The sequence below is a fragment of the Octopus bimaculoides genome, chromosome 12 (assembly GCF_046866305.1).
Source record: "Octopus bimaculoides isolate indiv1 chromosome 12, ASM4686630v1, whole genome shotgun sequence".
Taxonomy (NCBI): domain Eukaryota; kingdom Metazoa; phylum Mollusca; class Cephalopoda; order Octopoda; family Octopodidae; genus Octopus; species Octopus bimaculoides.
The window spans coordinates 16,952,479-16,969,978 of NC_142939.1; the positions used below are offsets into that span (position 1 = coordinate 16,952,479).

At 36.4% G+C, this 17,500-nt stretch overlaps 1 protein-coding gene across 3 annotated transcripts in view; it reads right to left on the reverse strand.

Moving 5' to 3' along the window:
• Positions 1–17,500, reverse strand: part of LOC106870547 (chordin) — a 179,012-nt gene that overhangs the window by 44,590 nt on the left and 116,922 nt on the right. For all 3 annotated transcript variants that reach the window (XR_001409540.3, XM_014916669.3, XM_014916670.3), the window contains exons 7-10: positions 17,225–17,399; positions 14,994–15,134; positions 14,132–14,205; positions 12,895–13,036 (exon numbers count right to left, since the gene is read on the reverse strand). Coding sequence is in view for 2 of the 3 variants with exons in the window: in XM_014916669.3 (XP_014772155.1) it covers positions 12,895–13,036; positions 14,132–14,205; positions 14,994–15,134; positions 17,225–17,399 (532 nt within the window). In the remaining variant the exon portion in view is untranslated. The remainder of the gene's footprint in view (positions 1–12,894; positions 13,037–14,131; positions 14,206–14,993; positions 15,135–17,224; positions 17,400–17,500) is intronic.

Sequence of the window (17,500 nt, forward strand, 5' to 3'; positions counted from 1 at the left end):
CATGGTTCCTGGTTCAGTTGCACTGTGTATCAACTTCGACAAGTGCCTTCCACTATTGCCTCGGACCAACCAAAGCCTTGTGAGTGGATTTGATAGACGAAAACTGAAAGATGCCTGTCGTATGTGTGTGTGTCTGTGTGTGTGTGTATGCGTGTATGTGTGTATGCGTACGTTCACTTTCTGTGTGTATGCGCGTGTTTATATATATATATATATATATATATAAGCATTTGCGTGTGTGCATATGCACATATTTGTACATACCTATATATATACACATATATGTTTCTATACACAAACACACACACACACACACACACATATATATATATATATATATATATATATATATATATATATATAATATGTATATACATACATATATATATATATATATATATATATATATATAATACAAATAATATAATATATTATATAATAATAATACAAACTGACAATAGGTGGTATAAACATGTGCCAAACCAGGTACACAACAACGACTAGACCACAATCATCTGGAATATCCCGGGTGAAACCGACAAATAAAAAAAGCTAATCACCCAGACATAATAATCAAGGACTGGGGAAAAAACATTTGCTTACTGGTAGGCATTGTAGTTCCTACTGATTAAAATATTGTCCAAAAAAAAAAAAGTGGAGAGATTTTCAAAGTAGAAAGACCCCGTAATTGAAGTATTCAAGATTTGTAATAACAATACCAATAATAATTGGAGTATTGGGCATGCCAAAAAAAAAAAAGAAGAGAAACATGAACAAAATACGTAAAAGCTATACCTGGATCCTCAACACTACACACTATCCCAAAATAGCCCTACTAGAAACAACCCACATCGTACGCAAGACTGACGATTCAATAATACAACTTAAACAAATCAACCCACTTTTCCGCTTCATTCACAATTAATGAGTAACTAATGAAAAGAGTTATAAGTTTTTCGTCATCGTCATCGTAGTAGTAATGCCATGCAAAAGACTTTTGGAAATTGTGCATGATCTTCGACCCGAAGGTCCTCTGGAAGAGACTACTCAGACTGTTGATACCTAGATTCAATCTTAGGCCATCATCATTCATACCCTCAACTAGTCATCTACAGAAATATTGGGCTGTTTTCCGCTAATGGCTTATTTCGACTGTCCACCTGTGACTGTGATTAAATTTATTAGGAACACTACGCGATGAATATCTAATACCAAACAATCTTAATCTCTATATCTAAGCTGCATTAAACTTTGGCAAGCTTACTTTTACCTATTCCGAATTACTTGAAAGGTGATGTTCCCTTCCCTCTCTTCTATTTGCTAATACGTTGGTTTACCTACCAACGCGCTGTTTCACTTTAAGGATGCTTATTTACTCATCCATTATGATATTTCAACTGTTGTCCATTGTTTCAAATACGTTTTAGAATTGTCGTTCTAGCCTTTTTTAAACACTTACATATGATTCGTCCCAAAGAATCAACCTTTAAATAAGAGTTTTGCTTCCACTAGCGAAAGCTATACATATCTTTCAGAAAGCTCCATACCAATTTAACTTTATGCAGCATTTGCTGTTCGTTTATGCACAGGCTATGTGGGAAGATAGAATAAAGGGGCTTTTGTTGGCTTATCTCTCTGAAAAAAATAGCTCCCTTTGCTGTTGAAGAAAATAAACTCACAGAGAGGAAGTTTCAACGTTTTCCTTCAATTTCATTACACCATTTATGTGACTGTTTGTGACAAGAAATTTCGCTTTCATGTGAAACAACTATATTTTGTAGTCATTATCTGTAATCTACTCCCAAAACATTCCAGCAGCTCTACTTTGCATCGCTTGCAAACTTACATGTTCTATGATCATTAAAGTGCAACGACCTCCACAATAACCGGCCTTCAATTTGATTTTCCGTTCCTAGATGAACCGGAAACAGATTGCCGTGCTACTCATAAACTTTCTCGGTAGTTGAATTATTTGGTTGGAAAAAATACCACCAAAGCAACTTAAACCGTCCAAAGGACGGGTGCGTTTGCTATTATGTACATATAAATATTTATATGTATATTAGAGGACAAAATAGATTAGAGGACTTAATCTATTCCTGCAATATGAACGCAACATTCGAAATACTGTATATTTATGTATAGAAATATGAACGAATGAGTATACATGTGTAAATGTGTATTCAAATATGCTTTTATATTAGTATTTGTGTGCGTGTATATGTGTTTGTTTGGGTGGGTGGTTGTGTGCGTGTGTGTGTGTGTGTGTACCTTTGAGAGTGGGTGTATGTATTATCCACCGATGTGTGTCGATGAAGCGTGTAAGCATCAAGAGAAGTTATGCTACACTTTTGAAGTGGTTCAGAAGAATTAAGTCGTTTGCACCGAATTAGAAGCGATCCTGTGTCATTCATTCTTGACGTGTAAAGGACTGTGGACTAATGATTAGCTGGGAACCAGTAACCAAGCATCCTACTGGCCCAGATCACTAACACCTTTCTCCAGTAACTTGGGGTAGGGTTTAGTCGTTACACACAAACACATACACTCACACGTGCGCGCGCACGCACACACACGCACGCACGCACGCACGCACGCACGGACACATATTTTATTAAAGGAGTGGGTGTGTGGTAAGAAGCTTACTTCCCAACCACATGGATTCGGGTTCAGTCCCATTGCGTGAGACCTTGGGCAAGTGTCTTCTACTATAACCTCGGGCCGACCAAAGCCTTGTGAGTGGATTTTGTAAACGGAAACTGAAATAAGCCTGCCGTATACATATATGTGTGTGTGTGTGTGTGTGTGTGTGTGTGTGTGTGTATGTATGTATGTATGTACTTGTGTGTCTGTGTTTGTCCCCCAACATCGCTTGACAACCGATGTTGGCGTTTACATCCCCGTAACTTGTCGGTTCGACAAAAGAAATCAATAGAATAAGTACTAGACCTACAAAAAATAAGTCCTGGGGTCGAGTTGTTGGACTAAAGGCAGTGCTCCAATTAAAAGAGTAAAATAGTATAGCTATATATCTCTCTATTTCTTTCTCTTTATATATATATATATATATACATATGTGTGTCTGTGTCTGTGTTTGTGTGTCTGTGTATGTGTGTGTGTGTGTGTGTGTGTGTGTGTGTGTGTGTGTGTGTGTGTGTGTGCGTGTATGGGGGGAGGGGAGTAAACATACGTCCGCAGCCCGCATTTTTATTTAAATAAATACTGCAGTTTATATGACATCTAAAAGAAATTCTTTGACGTGTATGTCATGCCCCAGCATGGCCGTACTCCAGTTACTGAAACTCGTAAAAGAATATAAGTGGAAGAAAAAAATACATACTCATTTCTTTCCCTCCCCTTCTCTCCCCCCCCCCCCTCTCTCTCTTTCTTCGTCTTTTGTTTTTTTTGTTTTTGTTCTTAAGTTCCATCAGATCTAAACACAGCTGCTTTTCAGTGATTCTGTCCAGGCGTCAAATGATTGATTAATCTTACAAGGAAGATTGAACAATGAGATATGTTTTTATTAATTTACTGCTGGCTACACCACCACCACCGCCAACAACAACAACAACAACAACAACAATAACAACATCAACATCACCTTCGTCCTCAATGTTAGCAGCAGCAGCATCATTTTCATTCGTAACTACATCGTTCCCATTTAAAAATTCTTTTTATACTTTTATATATCCTTTTATATATCAGTCCGGTGTATATTTTTACCATTCATTCGACCATAAAATTACAACTGTAACGACGAAGACGATGATGATGATGATGATGTTTGCAACAATAATAATAATCATTTCTGCTGTTGGCACAAGGCCTGATATTCTTGGGGAAGGGACCAGTCAATTGCATCGACCCCAGTGTTTCACTGGTACTTTATTTATCGACCCTGAAAGGATGAGAGGCAAAGTCGACCTCGGCGGAATTTGAACTCAGAACATAGCGACGGGCGAAATACCGCTACGCATTCCGATTCTACCGGCTCGCCGACTTTAATAGTGATAATTATAATCCTTTCGAATTTCGGCCCAGGGTCAGTGATTACATAGGCCTCAGTACTGGATGGAAACTATATTTTATCGGCCCCGAATGGAAGAAGAGCAAAGTTGACATCAGCGGGATTTGAACCCAGTACGTAATGTGACACGACTAAATATATTAAGGTAATCTTTTTCCGATTCCCTAACGATTCTACCAAATAACAAATCCTTTGTACTATAGGCACAAGGGCTGAAATTTGGTGGGAGGGAGCTTGCCGATTACATCGACCCCAGTACTCAACTGGTACTTATTTAATCCACCTAATAATCATTTCAAACTTTACCACAAGGTCAGCAATATACGGAAAGGGGATAAGTCCATTATCTCGACCCCAGTGCTCAACTGGTACTTATCGACCTCCGTAAAGGTGAAAGCCAAAGTCGACCTCTGCGGCATTTGAACTCAGAACGTCAAAACGAACGAAATACCACCAAGCACTTAGTGCAGCATGCCAAGGATATTGCCAACTCGTTGCCTTATTCTGCCTAATAATGCTTTCTAATATTAATCCTTTCTACTATTTACCTTTAGAGCACCGAAGGCTGGATATAGTAACCTTTAGGAGGGACAAACAAGAGCGCCTAATAATCGACGTGGCAGTACCAGGAGATTAATATATCATCATGAAAGAAAGAGAAAAGGTTGATGAATATGGAGACCTGAGAAATGAGATCGCTAAGATGTGGCAAACATAGAGATCATCCCTATTGTCATCGGAGTACTGGGTTCAATACCACCCAATCTGACAAAACATCTGGAAACCTTAGAGATACCCTACAATCTAGATGTCTAAAAAAAAGTTGGCTTTCCTTGGAATTGCACACATATTGTGTAAAGTACTGTCTGTCTGAGGTTCTTGCTGTGACTTGACAAACAGTACAAACCCCCGTTAGACACAATATCTCCAATCAACAACCTCACGATATTGTATACTGTATACTGTGCGAAGTCTATAATAATAATAATAATAATAATAATAATAATAATAATAATAATAATAATAATAATACTTTCTACTATAGGTTCAAGTCCAGAAAAAGTTGGCACAGGGGACGAGTCGATTACATCAACTCCAATGCTTAACCGGTACTTATTTTATCGACCCCGAAAGGATGAAAGGCAAAGCTGAACTCAGAACGTAAAGACGGATAAAATGCCGTTTAGCATTTTGTCCGACATGTTAACTATTGTGCCGGGATAATAATTCTTTCTACTATAAGCACAAGGTCTGATATTTTGTGAGAATGAAATATTTGATTACATCGACCCCCCACCCCTACCCCAGTACTAAATTATTACTCGTTTCATCGACCCCAAAAGGTGAAAAGCCAATAAGCATCGGCGGAATTTGAACTTAGAACGTAAAGATGGGTGATATGCCGCTAGGCATTTTGTCCGGCGTTGTCCGTTATTATTAACACTCACCGTTTTAATAATAATAACAACAACAATAATGGAATTTTTCCACAAAAGCAAAATAAAAGGAACGTTACAAAGACAAAAATACAAATATAAAAACGCCACATCGTGAGAGAATTCAGGGAAATAAAATATATCTACCTGTACCATTAAAATACTTAAAACATAACAATAACCTTAAAAGGTGCCTGACTAGATACGACATATCGGGGCATCGTGAAAACACCGATTGATCTGAAGATAAAGGCGAGTGCTTTCTCCTTAATGCCATTCACTAAAAAAAAATACCGCGAGTTTTGAGCCAACCAGTCACAATGAATTCGCCTCTCTTATTCCCCTTTCATAAAAATTTACCCAAGGTCAGGCGTTTCTTTCTCTCACACTCACCTTTTTTTCTTCAAGTGGTACTGGAAGAAGACAATAACGGCTTCGTTTGTAAAGAGGGGAAAATAAACAAGCTAACCTCAAACAATTCAACCTCGTTCATCACACTAACACTTTTGTTGTAGCCACCAGGTACAAAAACGCTGTATACGATCTTCCTTGTTAAGAGAAAGCAACAGAATGATCTTTACGATTAAGCCCGGTGGACAATTTAATCTTTCCCACACGGCACATCAATTGTTCGACGTAATCCTACAGACAGATGAGTGGAGAAACACTTGAACGCTCGTCTGACAGTTTTATTTGCCCTACCGCATCTTTGACATACCCTGTTGTTTGTAATATCCGTGCTTGTATAGGCTTTCACACATTGGTAACTATCCATACTCTTCAAACTGGAAGACTCTAGCGGTCTATCAGTGTTCATACTCTCATCTAGGTCTCTACAAAATGAAAGCATGTTGTACAAACTACAAATATGTCTACGCTTGGAGAATTGTCGGCAGAGGCCAAGTAGATATCACGTTTTATCGACTACTCATAATGCATCTCCGTGAAGGATACGAGCTGAAAGAAAGCCGTTTTAACAAAAGAATACCAAACGTTTCTCTGTAGATGGAGTAACTTCATAAAACAATATTGTATCAACAAAGCGGGCATGAGTCTATGCAAACTTGCAATATAGAGTTGATGGTTGTGACTCAAGAAGCTAAACCAGTGTTATGGAATATCAATGGAAAAGAGATGGTACGAATACACATAAATTTCCCCAGATAAAGGAAATGTAGAGAATGTACATACTGACAAGAAAATTAAATATATTTTCCTTGATATTATGGTCATATCCATGCATACATACACACACACATTCACACACACAGACATGCACACATACATACGTACATAAATGCATACATACATACATACATACATGCATACACACACATAGAGACATACATTCATACATATGTATATGTATGCAAACACACACACACATATACATACATACATACATACATGCATACACACACATAGAGACATACATTCATACATATGTATATGTATGCAAACACACACACACATATACATATATACATACATACATGCATACACACACATAGAGACATACATTCATACATATGTATATGTATGCAAACACACCCACACATATACATATATACATACATACATATATATATATATATATATATATATATATATATATATATATATATATATATATATACTCATAAATGTGTAGATAGATGTAAATATCTTTCTACTATAGGCACAAGGCCTCAAATCTGAGGTTAAGTGACAAGTCGATTACATCGACCCCAATCTCAACTGGTACTTGTTTTATCGACCCGCAAGAATGGAAAGCAAAGTCTAACTCGGAACGTAATGGCGGATGAAAGGCCGCAATGCATTTTGCCCGACATGCTAAAGATTTTACCAATAATAATCCTTTCTACTACAGACACAAGTCCTGAAATTTCGAGGAAGGGGACTAGTCGATTACATCGATTCCAATGTTTCGCTGGTATCTAAGTTATTAACCCCGGAAGGATGAAAAGCCAAGTCGACCACGGCGGAATTTGAACTCAGAACGTAATGACGGACGGAATGATGCTAAGCAATTCATCTGGCGTGCTAACGATTTTGCCAATAATAATAATAATAATAATAATAATAATAATAATAAGTTCCCTGTCATGAGTAGGAGGAAGGGAACGCTCGACATAATAGGTATGTATCATATATACAGGTCTTCAGCTGAAGCTAACTGGGGTGTGAACATGCTTATTAACAAACACCTCCCTACATGTTAACTTATGACAGCCGGTGTCCAGATGATATTTCAAACCTACAACGATGTGTATGTGTGTATATATGCGTGTTTATGTATGATTACATACAAGTAACACATAATATATACACATACACACAAACACATACACATATATTTACAATGCACGTATATCTGCATGTCTTAATGTAAGCATGCAAATTTGCTTACATACATGCATACATTAAAATACGTTGGGGGGGGGGATGTGAAAAGAAAAGAATGTCCTCATCACGTCTCTCAGCAACACCCAAATGGAATACAGAGTGATCGCCATAGGTAGAGTTTCTTCAATATTCTGTGCATCAGAGCACGAGACATTGATGTTAAGAATGTTTACAAGCTGAAGGCTGTATGTATATATATATATATATATATATATATATATATATATATATATATATATATACATATATATGTATGTATGTATGTATGTATGCATGTATGTATATATATATATATATATATATATATATATATATGTATGTATGTATGTATGTATGTATATATACAAACACACACACATATATAAGCATATATATGCATATATTTATATATCCCATATATATTTATTTATATATATATGTATGTTTATATTATTATATATCTATATCTATCTATCTATCTATCTATCTATCTATATATATATCTATCTATCTATCTATATATATATATATATATATATATATATATATATATATATATATATACATATATTTATATAGGTATGCACGCATTGTATATATATATGTATATGTTTATGTGTGTGTGTATATATGTATAGGAATATGCACGCGCGTGTGAGTGCGTGTGTTTATGTTCGTGTGCGTGTAGGAAACATTTTGCTTGTCTATAGTGAGACTTCATCGAAAGAGATAAAAAGAAAACCACATTGATGCTGGAGATATTTACGATGAATTCTTAACACTGTCGGCCAGCAGCAAAAATATTTGCTTCTTTTGTTCGATTTTATTGTAGTTGTTGGTGCTACAGGTTTAAAAACAATTTTGCCGTTATTATTTTTTGTTGAATTTTTCTTTTGCCGCTGTATTTAGACATGATTTGCACTCGAAGTCATGTATAGAGGTAAGTTTGATAGATTATTGTGCATATGGTGCAGAATTTTCATATTGTAAATAATGCTTTCAAGGCAAGGTAGACATTTTACGAGGTGCTTCTGTTTGTAAAATAAAATCGTACATAGAATACATGTCCATAGCATAAAAGGAAGGAAACACTGCACGTATTTGATGGACATGTTTTCGAACTTCACCCTGCAGTTTCTAAAAACGCACAAACAGACAACAACCGACAATAATAATAATAATGATAATGGTTTCAAATTTTGCAACAAGGGCAGCCATTACATCGAGCCCAGTGTTAAACTGGTACTTATTTTATCGAATCCCGAGAGGATACAATGTAAAGTCGACCTCGGTGGAATTTGAACTCAGAATGTAGCAACGGCCGAAATACCGCTAAGCATTTCGTCCGGCGCACTAACGATTCTGCCAGCTCGCCGCCTTAATAATAATAATAATAATTATAATAATAATAATAATGATAGTGATCCTTTCTACTATAGGCACAAGGCCCGAAATTTGGGGGAGGAGGATAGTGGATTACATCGACCCCAGTACTCAATTGAGACTTAATTTATCGACCCCGAAAGGATGAAAGGTAAAGTTGACCACGGTGAAATTTGAACTCAGAAGTTAGCGATGGGCGAAATACCGCTAAGCATTTCGTTCAGTGTGCTAACTATTCTGCCAGCTCACCGCCTTAATAATAATAATAATAATAATAATAATAATAATAATAATAATAATAATAATAATAATAATGATAATGATAATAATAATAATGATGATGATGGTGATGATGATAATAATAAAAATAATATAATAATAATAATAATAATAATAATAATAATAATAATACAGTACCAGGCAGTGTCTCTCATGGCTTCTGATCTCAACTCATTGGAAGTGTTATCATGTACATTGTTTTGCCTTGGTATAAAAGATGAGCTACAGCAAATATTCTACTTAATACCACAGATTTGCTTGTCAGTTGTTTGACCTTAACCAGTTGAGCATGTCCCTTGGTGGTTGAGGATATGTACATCTCTAATCACCAGCAGAAGTCGTGGGGGAACATCATAGCCATGTGTTGAAAGGAATTCTTTGGGGTTTGAATAATTCATATCTGGAAACATGGATCTTTTGTTCAACATCCTTAAACAACCCTTATTCAGTGATGTTTTGTGCGGGGTGGGCTAATCAATCTGAATAAAATTGTATCTGGGCCCCCACCTGCAAGGTCATGTACTGCTTATCTTGATATGAGATCACCATGTCGCGCACAAATGGTTGTGACGCAAGTACCTGGTGTACCCTACTCAAAGAGGTAGTCATGATGGATAAATTAGGCTTCGTATATTTGCATTCCAGTGCTACTTTAATGGTGTATGCTGCTCTCTCATATATATATAGTCAATCCAAACATGAACAAGCAAGAAAAAATACGAAAAAACAACAACGCGAGGACGTGGAATAAGTACAGTGTTCGTGGACGCTCAGGAAAGGAAAGAAAAGAAAGAGGTTTTCACGTTTCGAGCGGAGCTCTTTATCAGAAATATAGTCCAAAGAAGGGAAGACGGAAAACGAAAATCGCCAACGATACACACACACTGTGTGTGTGTGTGTGTGTGTGTGTGTGTGTGTGTGTGTGTGTGTGTTTACACACACGTATCTATATACATATATATACATATATAAATATATTAGATATATACGAATATTATAAATATCATAGATATATTTAATTTATAAATCTGTGAGTGAAAAACCTGCAAATTACAACTCATAAATGTTAGTATGCGAGCACACGCGTGTGTGTGTTTGTGCATGTGTGTGTGTGTGTGTGTGTGTGTATGTGTGTGTGTGTGTGTGTGCATATAAGTATGTCTGCGTGTGCGCACATATATAAATACGACATAACTAAAAGTAAGAAAAATAAAAATAAAAGAGAAATCACGTTAAACCAACCGTATAAGTATCAGAAAATTGGCGGGATAATATAACGTGTGATTAAGGAGTATGGTCAAAGATTTCGTGAATAAGGTAACGTTGTGTTTAGCAGTCGGTGAAGAGAGGGCAGGGTAAGTAAGAAGGGTAGATTGAAGGAGGAAGAGGAGGAGGAGGAGGAGGGGTAAGGGGAATCTCACCTTCAGAAGTGACAAATGAGATTTTAATCAGAGGTGTGCAGACATGTATGTCTGTGTGTGTGTGTGTGTTCGTAAAAATGTATGTATTCGGGCTTCATATGTATATCTATCCATGTATGTATACAAATATAGACGTGTATTCACAAACACACACACACACACACACACAAAAGCACGTACATACTTACACATCAAGATATCTATATTTAAGTGTGCGTATAAATACGTGTGCTTATATATCTGTGTATATATGCGTGTGTGTTTATGCGTTTATATCCATATAAGTAGGTACATATATATGTATATATACACACACAACCCCTCGGCGCATATATATATATATATTACTCTCTTTACTCTTTTACATGTTTCAGTCATTTGACTGTGGCCATGCTGGAATACCGCCTTTTAGTCGAGCTAATGGACCCCATGACTTATTCTTTGTAAGCCCAGTACTTATTGTCTCGGTGTCTTTTACCGAACCGCTAAGTTACGGGGACATAAACACACCAGCATCGGTTGCCAAGCGATGTTGGACACACACACACACACACACACGCATATATATATATATATATATATATATATATATATATATATATATATATAATTATATATATACATATATATACGACGGGCTACTTTCAGTTTCCGTCTATCAAATCCACTCACACGGCTTTGGTCGGCCCGAGGCTATAGTAGAAGACACTTGCCCAAGGTATATATATATATATATATGAATGTATATACACGCATATATGTATACAAAATTATATAAATGTATAAATATATGTATTTACACATACATACATACATACATACATACATACATACATACATACATACATACATACACGTGTATGTACGTTTGTGCATGTATGTATATGCGCATATTAAACTATTTATAAATATATAGGTCAGTGGACTTTTTAAGGGTTACTTAAAGAATTGATTTCTTTAGGTACAACTTACAGCAATATTCTGAATGGCTGATATGAAAGCAGTTCATTATTGTTATGAATTCAATCAACTTCAAAATACTGATTGATTAATTTGAAAACGGTGACTATTGAACATTTTACATGGTTGTAATCGCTAACTCGGAGTGCATGCCAAGACATTTAGTCCTTCGAACAGTATCACTCACTTATCAATTTTTCATCAACCAGAAAGCTTCGTATTAGAATTTTGATTTATACATTTCTTAATAAACATTTTATCGGTTTAAGTTAAACAGTGCTGGGTCGTTTACGTATATAATATAATATAATATAATATAATATAATATAATATTATATATATATATATATATATATATATATATATATATATATATATATATATATATATATATATATATATATATGTATATATATCAGTGGTTTTGTGGTAAGAACCACATGGTTCCGGGTTTAGTCCCACTGCGTAGCACCTTGGGCAAGTATCTTCTACTATAGCTTCGGGCCGACCAAAGCCTTGTGAGTGGATTTGGTAGACAGAAACTGAAAGAAGCCCGCCATATATATATATATATATATATATATATTTGTGTGTGTGTGCGTGTGTGTGTGCGTGTGTGTGTGCGTGTGTGTGGTGTGTGTATCTGTTTTTCCCCACACCATCGCTTGACTACCAATGTTGGTGAGTTTACGTCCCCGTAATCTAGCGGTTCGGCAAAAATAGACGGATAGAATAAGTACTAGGCTGACGAAAAATAAGTCCTGGGTTCGATTTATTGGACTAAATATGGTGCTCCAACATGGCCGCAGTCAAATGACTGGAACACGTAAAAGAGTATACTATGTTATTTATAAGGATAGTTACTAGATAGATAGATAGATAGATAGATAGATAGACAGATAGATAGGGATATCAACTTATGGGATATCATCTTCTACTTGTAAATATGGCCCTGTCAATGAAATCAAAGAGACGTTTAAAAATACGATTAAATAGAACTCACCTCCACATGTTATTCTTGGTAGAATTCTTCCACTAAACGGTTTAGTGGTTTGAGTATTAACTTTAATGACTAGTTTTCCTCGAGTTAGTTGTCTGAGAGTTCGTTTCTTTAGTTTCATCCATAATCCATTAATTATTCCATCCTTTAAATATATGAAAAGCGACAAATAAATAAAGAGAAGCAAAAATATCGGTAATTGCAGGTCGTTCATATAAGTTTGCCGCTTAATTTTGCATTATATTAGCCGCGTTCTGAGTTCAAGCGCCAACAAGGTCGACTTCACCTTACACTCATTGGGGTCGATTAAACAACAACCATTTCAACACTGGAATCAAGGTAATCGATTTTCCCCTCCCCACAAAATTTCAGGCCTTGTACTTACAGTAGAAAGAATTACATTTGCCATTTGGGAACTGATACATCGATGAACAGACAACTCCTTTCACGGTGGTCCGAACATTCATCTTGGTCTTCTTGTCTATAATGACTTCACATATCCCACACAATATGACTGCTTTTTCATTCGCAGAAACCTTATCCGCTGTACCTTTCAAACACCTCAGTTATGCCTTAAGGTGTATTCCGTCTTAGTAAAAACTAAACAACCAGAGACAGTGTAGTTAATTGTTTCTTCCACACTTTCACATATTTTGCAGTTATATAATATATTCTGCTGTATTACACACGCCTCTGGCAGTTTCTGATCAGAAGCGTTTCATGTTGTGCAGCAATCAAAAAGTCTTTAATCTCAACTTTGAAGTTTTCACTTCCCAAAGAGTGATTTTTTTCTTCCTCTATTTCCTGCATGTTCATTTTTTATTTATTGCCATTTTTCTTTAAGGCACATGCGTTGCACCTAGAGCCAGTGTCTTCTACTATTGCCCCGGACCGACCAATGCCTTGTGATTAAATTACGAATCGGAAACTGAAACTGTATAGAACCCGTCGGGTGTGTGTATATGAATATATATATATATATATATATATATATATATATATATATATATATATATATATATATATATATATATATATGTATATATATATATATATATATATACATATATATATATATATATATATATATATATATATATATATATATATATATATATATATACACACATACATACATCCATATGTGTGTGTGTGTGTGTGTGTGTGTGTGTGTGTGTGTTTTGTTGTCCGATAATCGACCATAGGCGTAGACCCGTGCATAGAAAGGCAAACATCTTACCGCTTCATAAACCCAGTCCATAAGTATAGTTTTTCTGTTGTAAAGCACACTGACTGTAATCCGCTCTTGGTTAACTGCAAATGTATGAAACACAACGGATATTAACTAATAGTATCAACAATATTTCTAAAATGTATTGCGCGTGGCTTAGTGGTTAAGGAAATCGGTTCATGGTCGTGAGGTCGTGAGTTCAGTTCCAGGCAGCGCGCTCAGTCTTCGAGCGAGACACTTCCTTTCACGTCAATCAAATCAAACGGAACACCCATCGTCGAAACCGATGGAAATCCAGTTGTTATATGCGTGTATGCATAAACACGCGCGCGCGCCCGCGGAAAATGATGATTTCGTTTCCAACTGGAACGCACCACGCTCATGTACGAAGCTGAAATTTTCATCCAACTTCTTAATGATCAACTTTAAAAAAAAAAAAAAAAAAAAAAAAAAAAACAGTAAAAGTCCCGGAGTCGAAATCATTGAAGGCCGTGCTCCAGCATAGCCGTAGTTCAATGACTGAAACAAGTAACAAAAAAAAAAAATGTTGAGCCAAAAGTCACGCACCAATAATAAAATTCTTTTAATATATATTGCACATTATGGTGATGATGATGACGATGATGATGAAGTTGATGATGATGATGATGATGATGATGATGATGATGAAGATGATGATGATGATGATGATGATGATGATGATGATGATGGCTTTTATTTTCCATCAGGGCGAAGGATAAGGGGGTCGTGTTTTGGTCCACCCTATATAAGTGATTATTCTAATTGGCTGCCACGAAGGTTACATAAATGAAAAGAATGGGGGGAAATTTTGAGAGCAACGAAAGTAAGAAAAGATCAATCTGCTACTTACGTGCCAGTTTGTTGATGCCTGTAAAAGGTCGCGCTAATGTGATGTTGTAATATATTGTATATCCAATAGGATCAATGAAGAAATTGGCCCGGCCCCCTTCGCCTTTCATTGATTGGGACCATAACACTGTCGTGAAAGTTTCTGAAACAGTAATAAAACAGACAGATAGATAGATAGATAGATAGATAGATAGATAGATATATAGATAGATAGATAGATAGATAGATAGATAGATAGATAGATAGATAGATAGATAGATAGATTGAAATCGCGTCATATAGTCGCCTGGAGACGATGTTTCCTGGGGCGACATTCGTCCTAAACCAGAACTGCCATGTTATGTTGACAAACAATCTTTACTTCAAAATACTGTTGCAGAAAATCTCTCGTTGTGAGATTTACAAATATTAATTTTCTAAAACTGAAATACTTGTGTGTGTGTGTGTGTGTGTGTGTGTGTGTGTGTGTGTGTGTGTGTGTGTGTGTGTGTGTGCGTGCGTTGTGTGCATGCGTATAACTGGCATTCCGTCGGTTACGACGACCAGGGTTCAAGTTGATTCGATCAACGGATCAGCCTGCGCGTGAAATTAACGTACAAGTAGCTGAGTACTCCACAGACAGGCGTACACGTTAGCATGAGGTTCTCGGAGAGATCCAGCGTGATACAAAATGTGACAAGGCTGGCCCTTTGAATTACAGGTACTACTCATTTTTGCCAGTTGAATGGACTGGAGCAACGTGAAAAGAAAGTGTCTTGCTCAAGGACACAACGCGCTTCCGGGAATCGAACTCGCGACCTTACGATCATGAGCCGAATACCCCTAACCACTAAGCCACGCGCCTTCACATATACATACACAGATTACATACATTCATACATTCATACATACATACTCCTTCTTCCTCCCCCACTTTCCTTCTTTCATTTTTTTTCACCTGTCTACTATCTATCTTCCCCACATTCCTCTGTTTCCTCTTTTTTCATTTATTTGTTCACACCAAGCTCCTAAGTCCAACTGAGCCCCAACAGAGTCATCACTTCTCATACAATCGTCATCTCATTATTTCATTCATCTTGCTGAGAGCTGTCTTTCTTACAATTATACGGCTACTTAACTGAAGTTTCCACGCGAAATCTACAAAGATAGACATACGACTAGGAAGAAAATGATTGAGTGAGACAAGCATACAGCCTGAGAGAAAATGGCGGCAAGACTATACAGAGAGCGTCTACTTCTTTTTTTATAATTTAAAGATGGATGACGTGGGTCAGCGAAAATAAAGACAGGGAGAGACGGGATACGGAAAATAGAGATAAATTAATATAAATATGGTGGCAAAAAAAATGAATAGCTAAGGCTGGATGGTTAAGACGCACGCTTTACAACAGTGTCATTTTGAGTTCAATCACCCTGTGTGGCACTTTGGACAAGTGTCATCTATCATAGCCCCAGACCAACTACTGCCTTCGAGGTGAATTAGGTAGAAGGAAACTGCGTGGAAGCCCGTCATACATGCATACACATACACACGTATATGTCTCAGTGACTTTATGTTTGTGCTTATCTCAAACCCATCGTTGGGCAATGCTGTCGGTTTGTTTACCGGACACTGTAACTTAACGGTGCGCGGCAAGGAGCCCGATAAAATAAGAATAAGTTCTGGGGTCGATTTGTTCGATTAAACGTTTCAAGGCGGTGCCCCAGCATGACCACAGCTCAATGACTCCAACAAGTAAAAGATAAAGATATAACATAAACAGCTATGTGGCAATAATTGTACCTAACATAGGCACAAGGCTAGGAATTTGAAAGCGAGGTGATAGTTAATTACATCGGGCCAGTACATGACTGGTATTGATGTTATTTACTTATGGAAGGATGAAAGATAAAGTTGAGCTTGATGTGATTCGAACACCGAATAGAAAGGACTGTAAACAATACCACTAGGTGAATGATTCTTGCAAACCACTATTTTGATTGTTCTCTCTTGTTCTAATAATAATAATAATAATAATAATAATAATAATAATAATAATAATAATAATAATAATAATACTTTTCTCTAATAGCACAAGGCCTGAAACTATTTGGTGGGACTAGTCGATCCCAGCAATTACAGATATATTGTGTGAAATAAAGCATAAAAAGACGAAGAGCCAATGTAAGCAATAGAAAACTTCAGACAACAAATTCAGGCAAAAGCACAACATATAAGAAGTTATTGTTTACCTTTATGTTTATCATTGGTTGTTATAACTCGGCCTTTGACTTCGCCGTCTGGATGAAGCGCTGTCGTCAAGACGATCGACACACGTTTGTCCCACAGGTACTGCTGATACAGGACAGGTACTTTCCTCCACACACCGCATACCTGTGGTAAAGAGGTACATTTGCCCCAACACACCTGAAAAAGACGTGAAACAACGTTTAAGGACTACAATTATTATTATAATTATTACTATTATTATTATTATTATTATTATTATTATTATTATTATAATTATT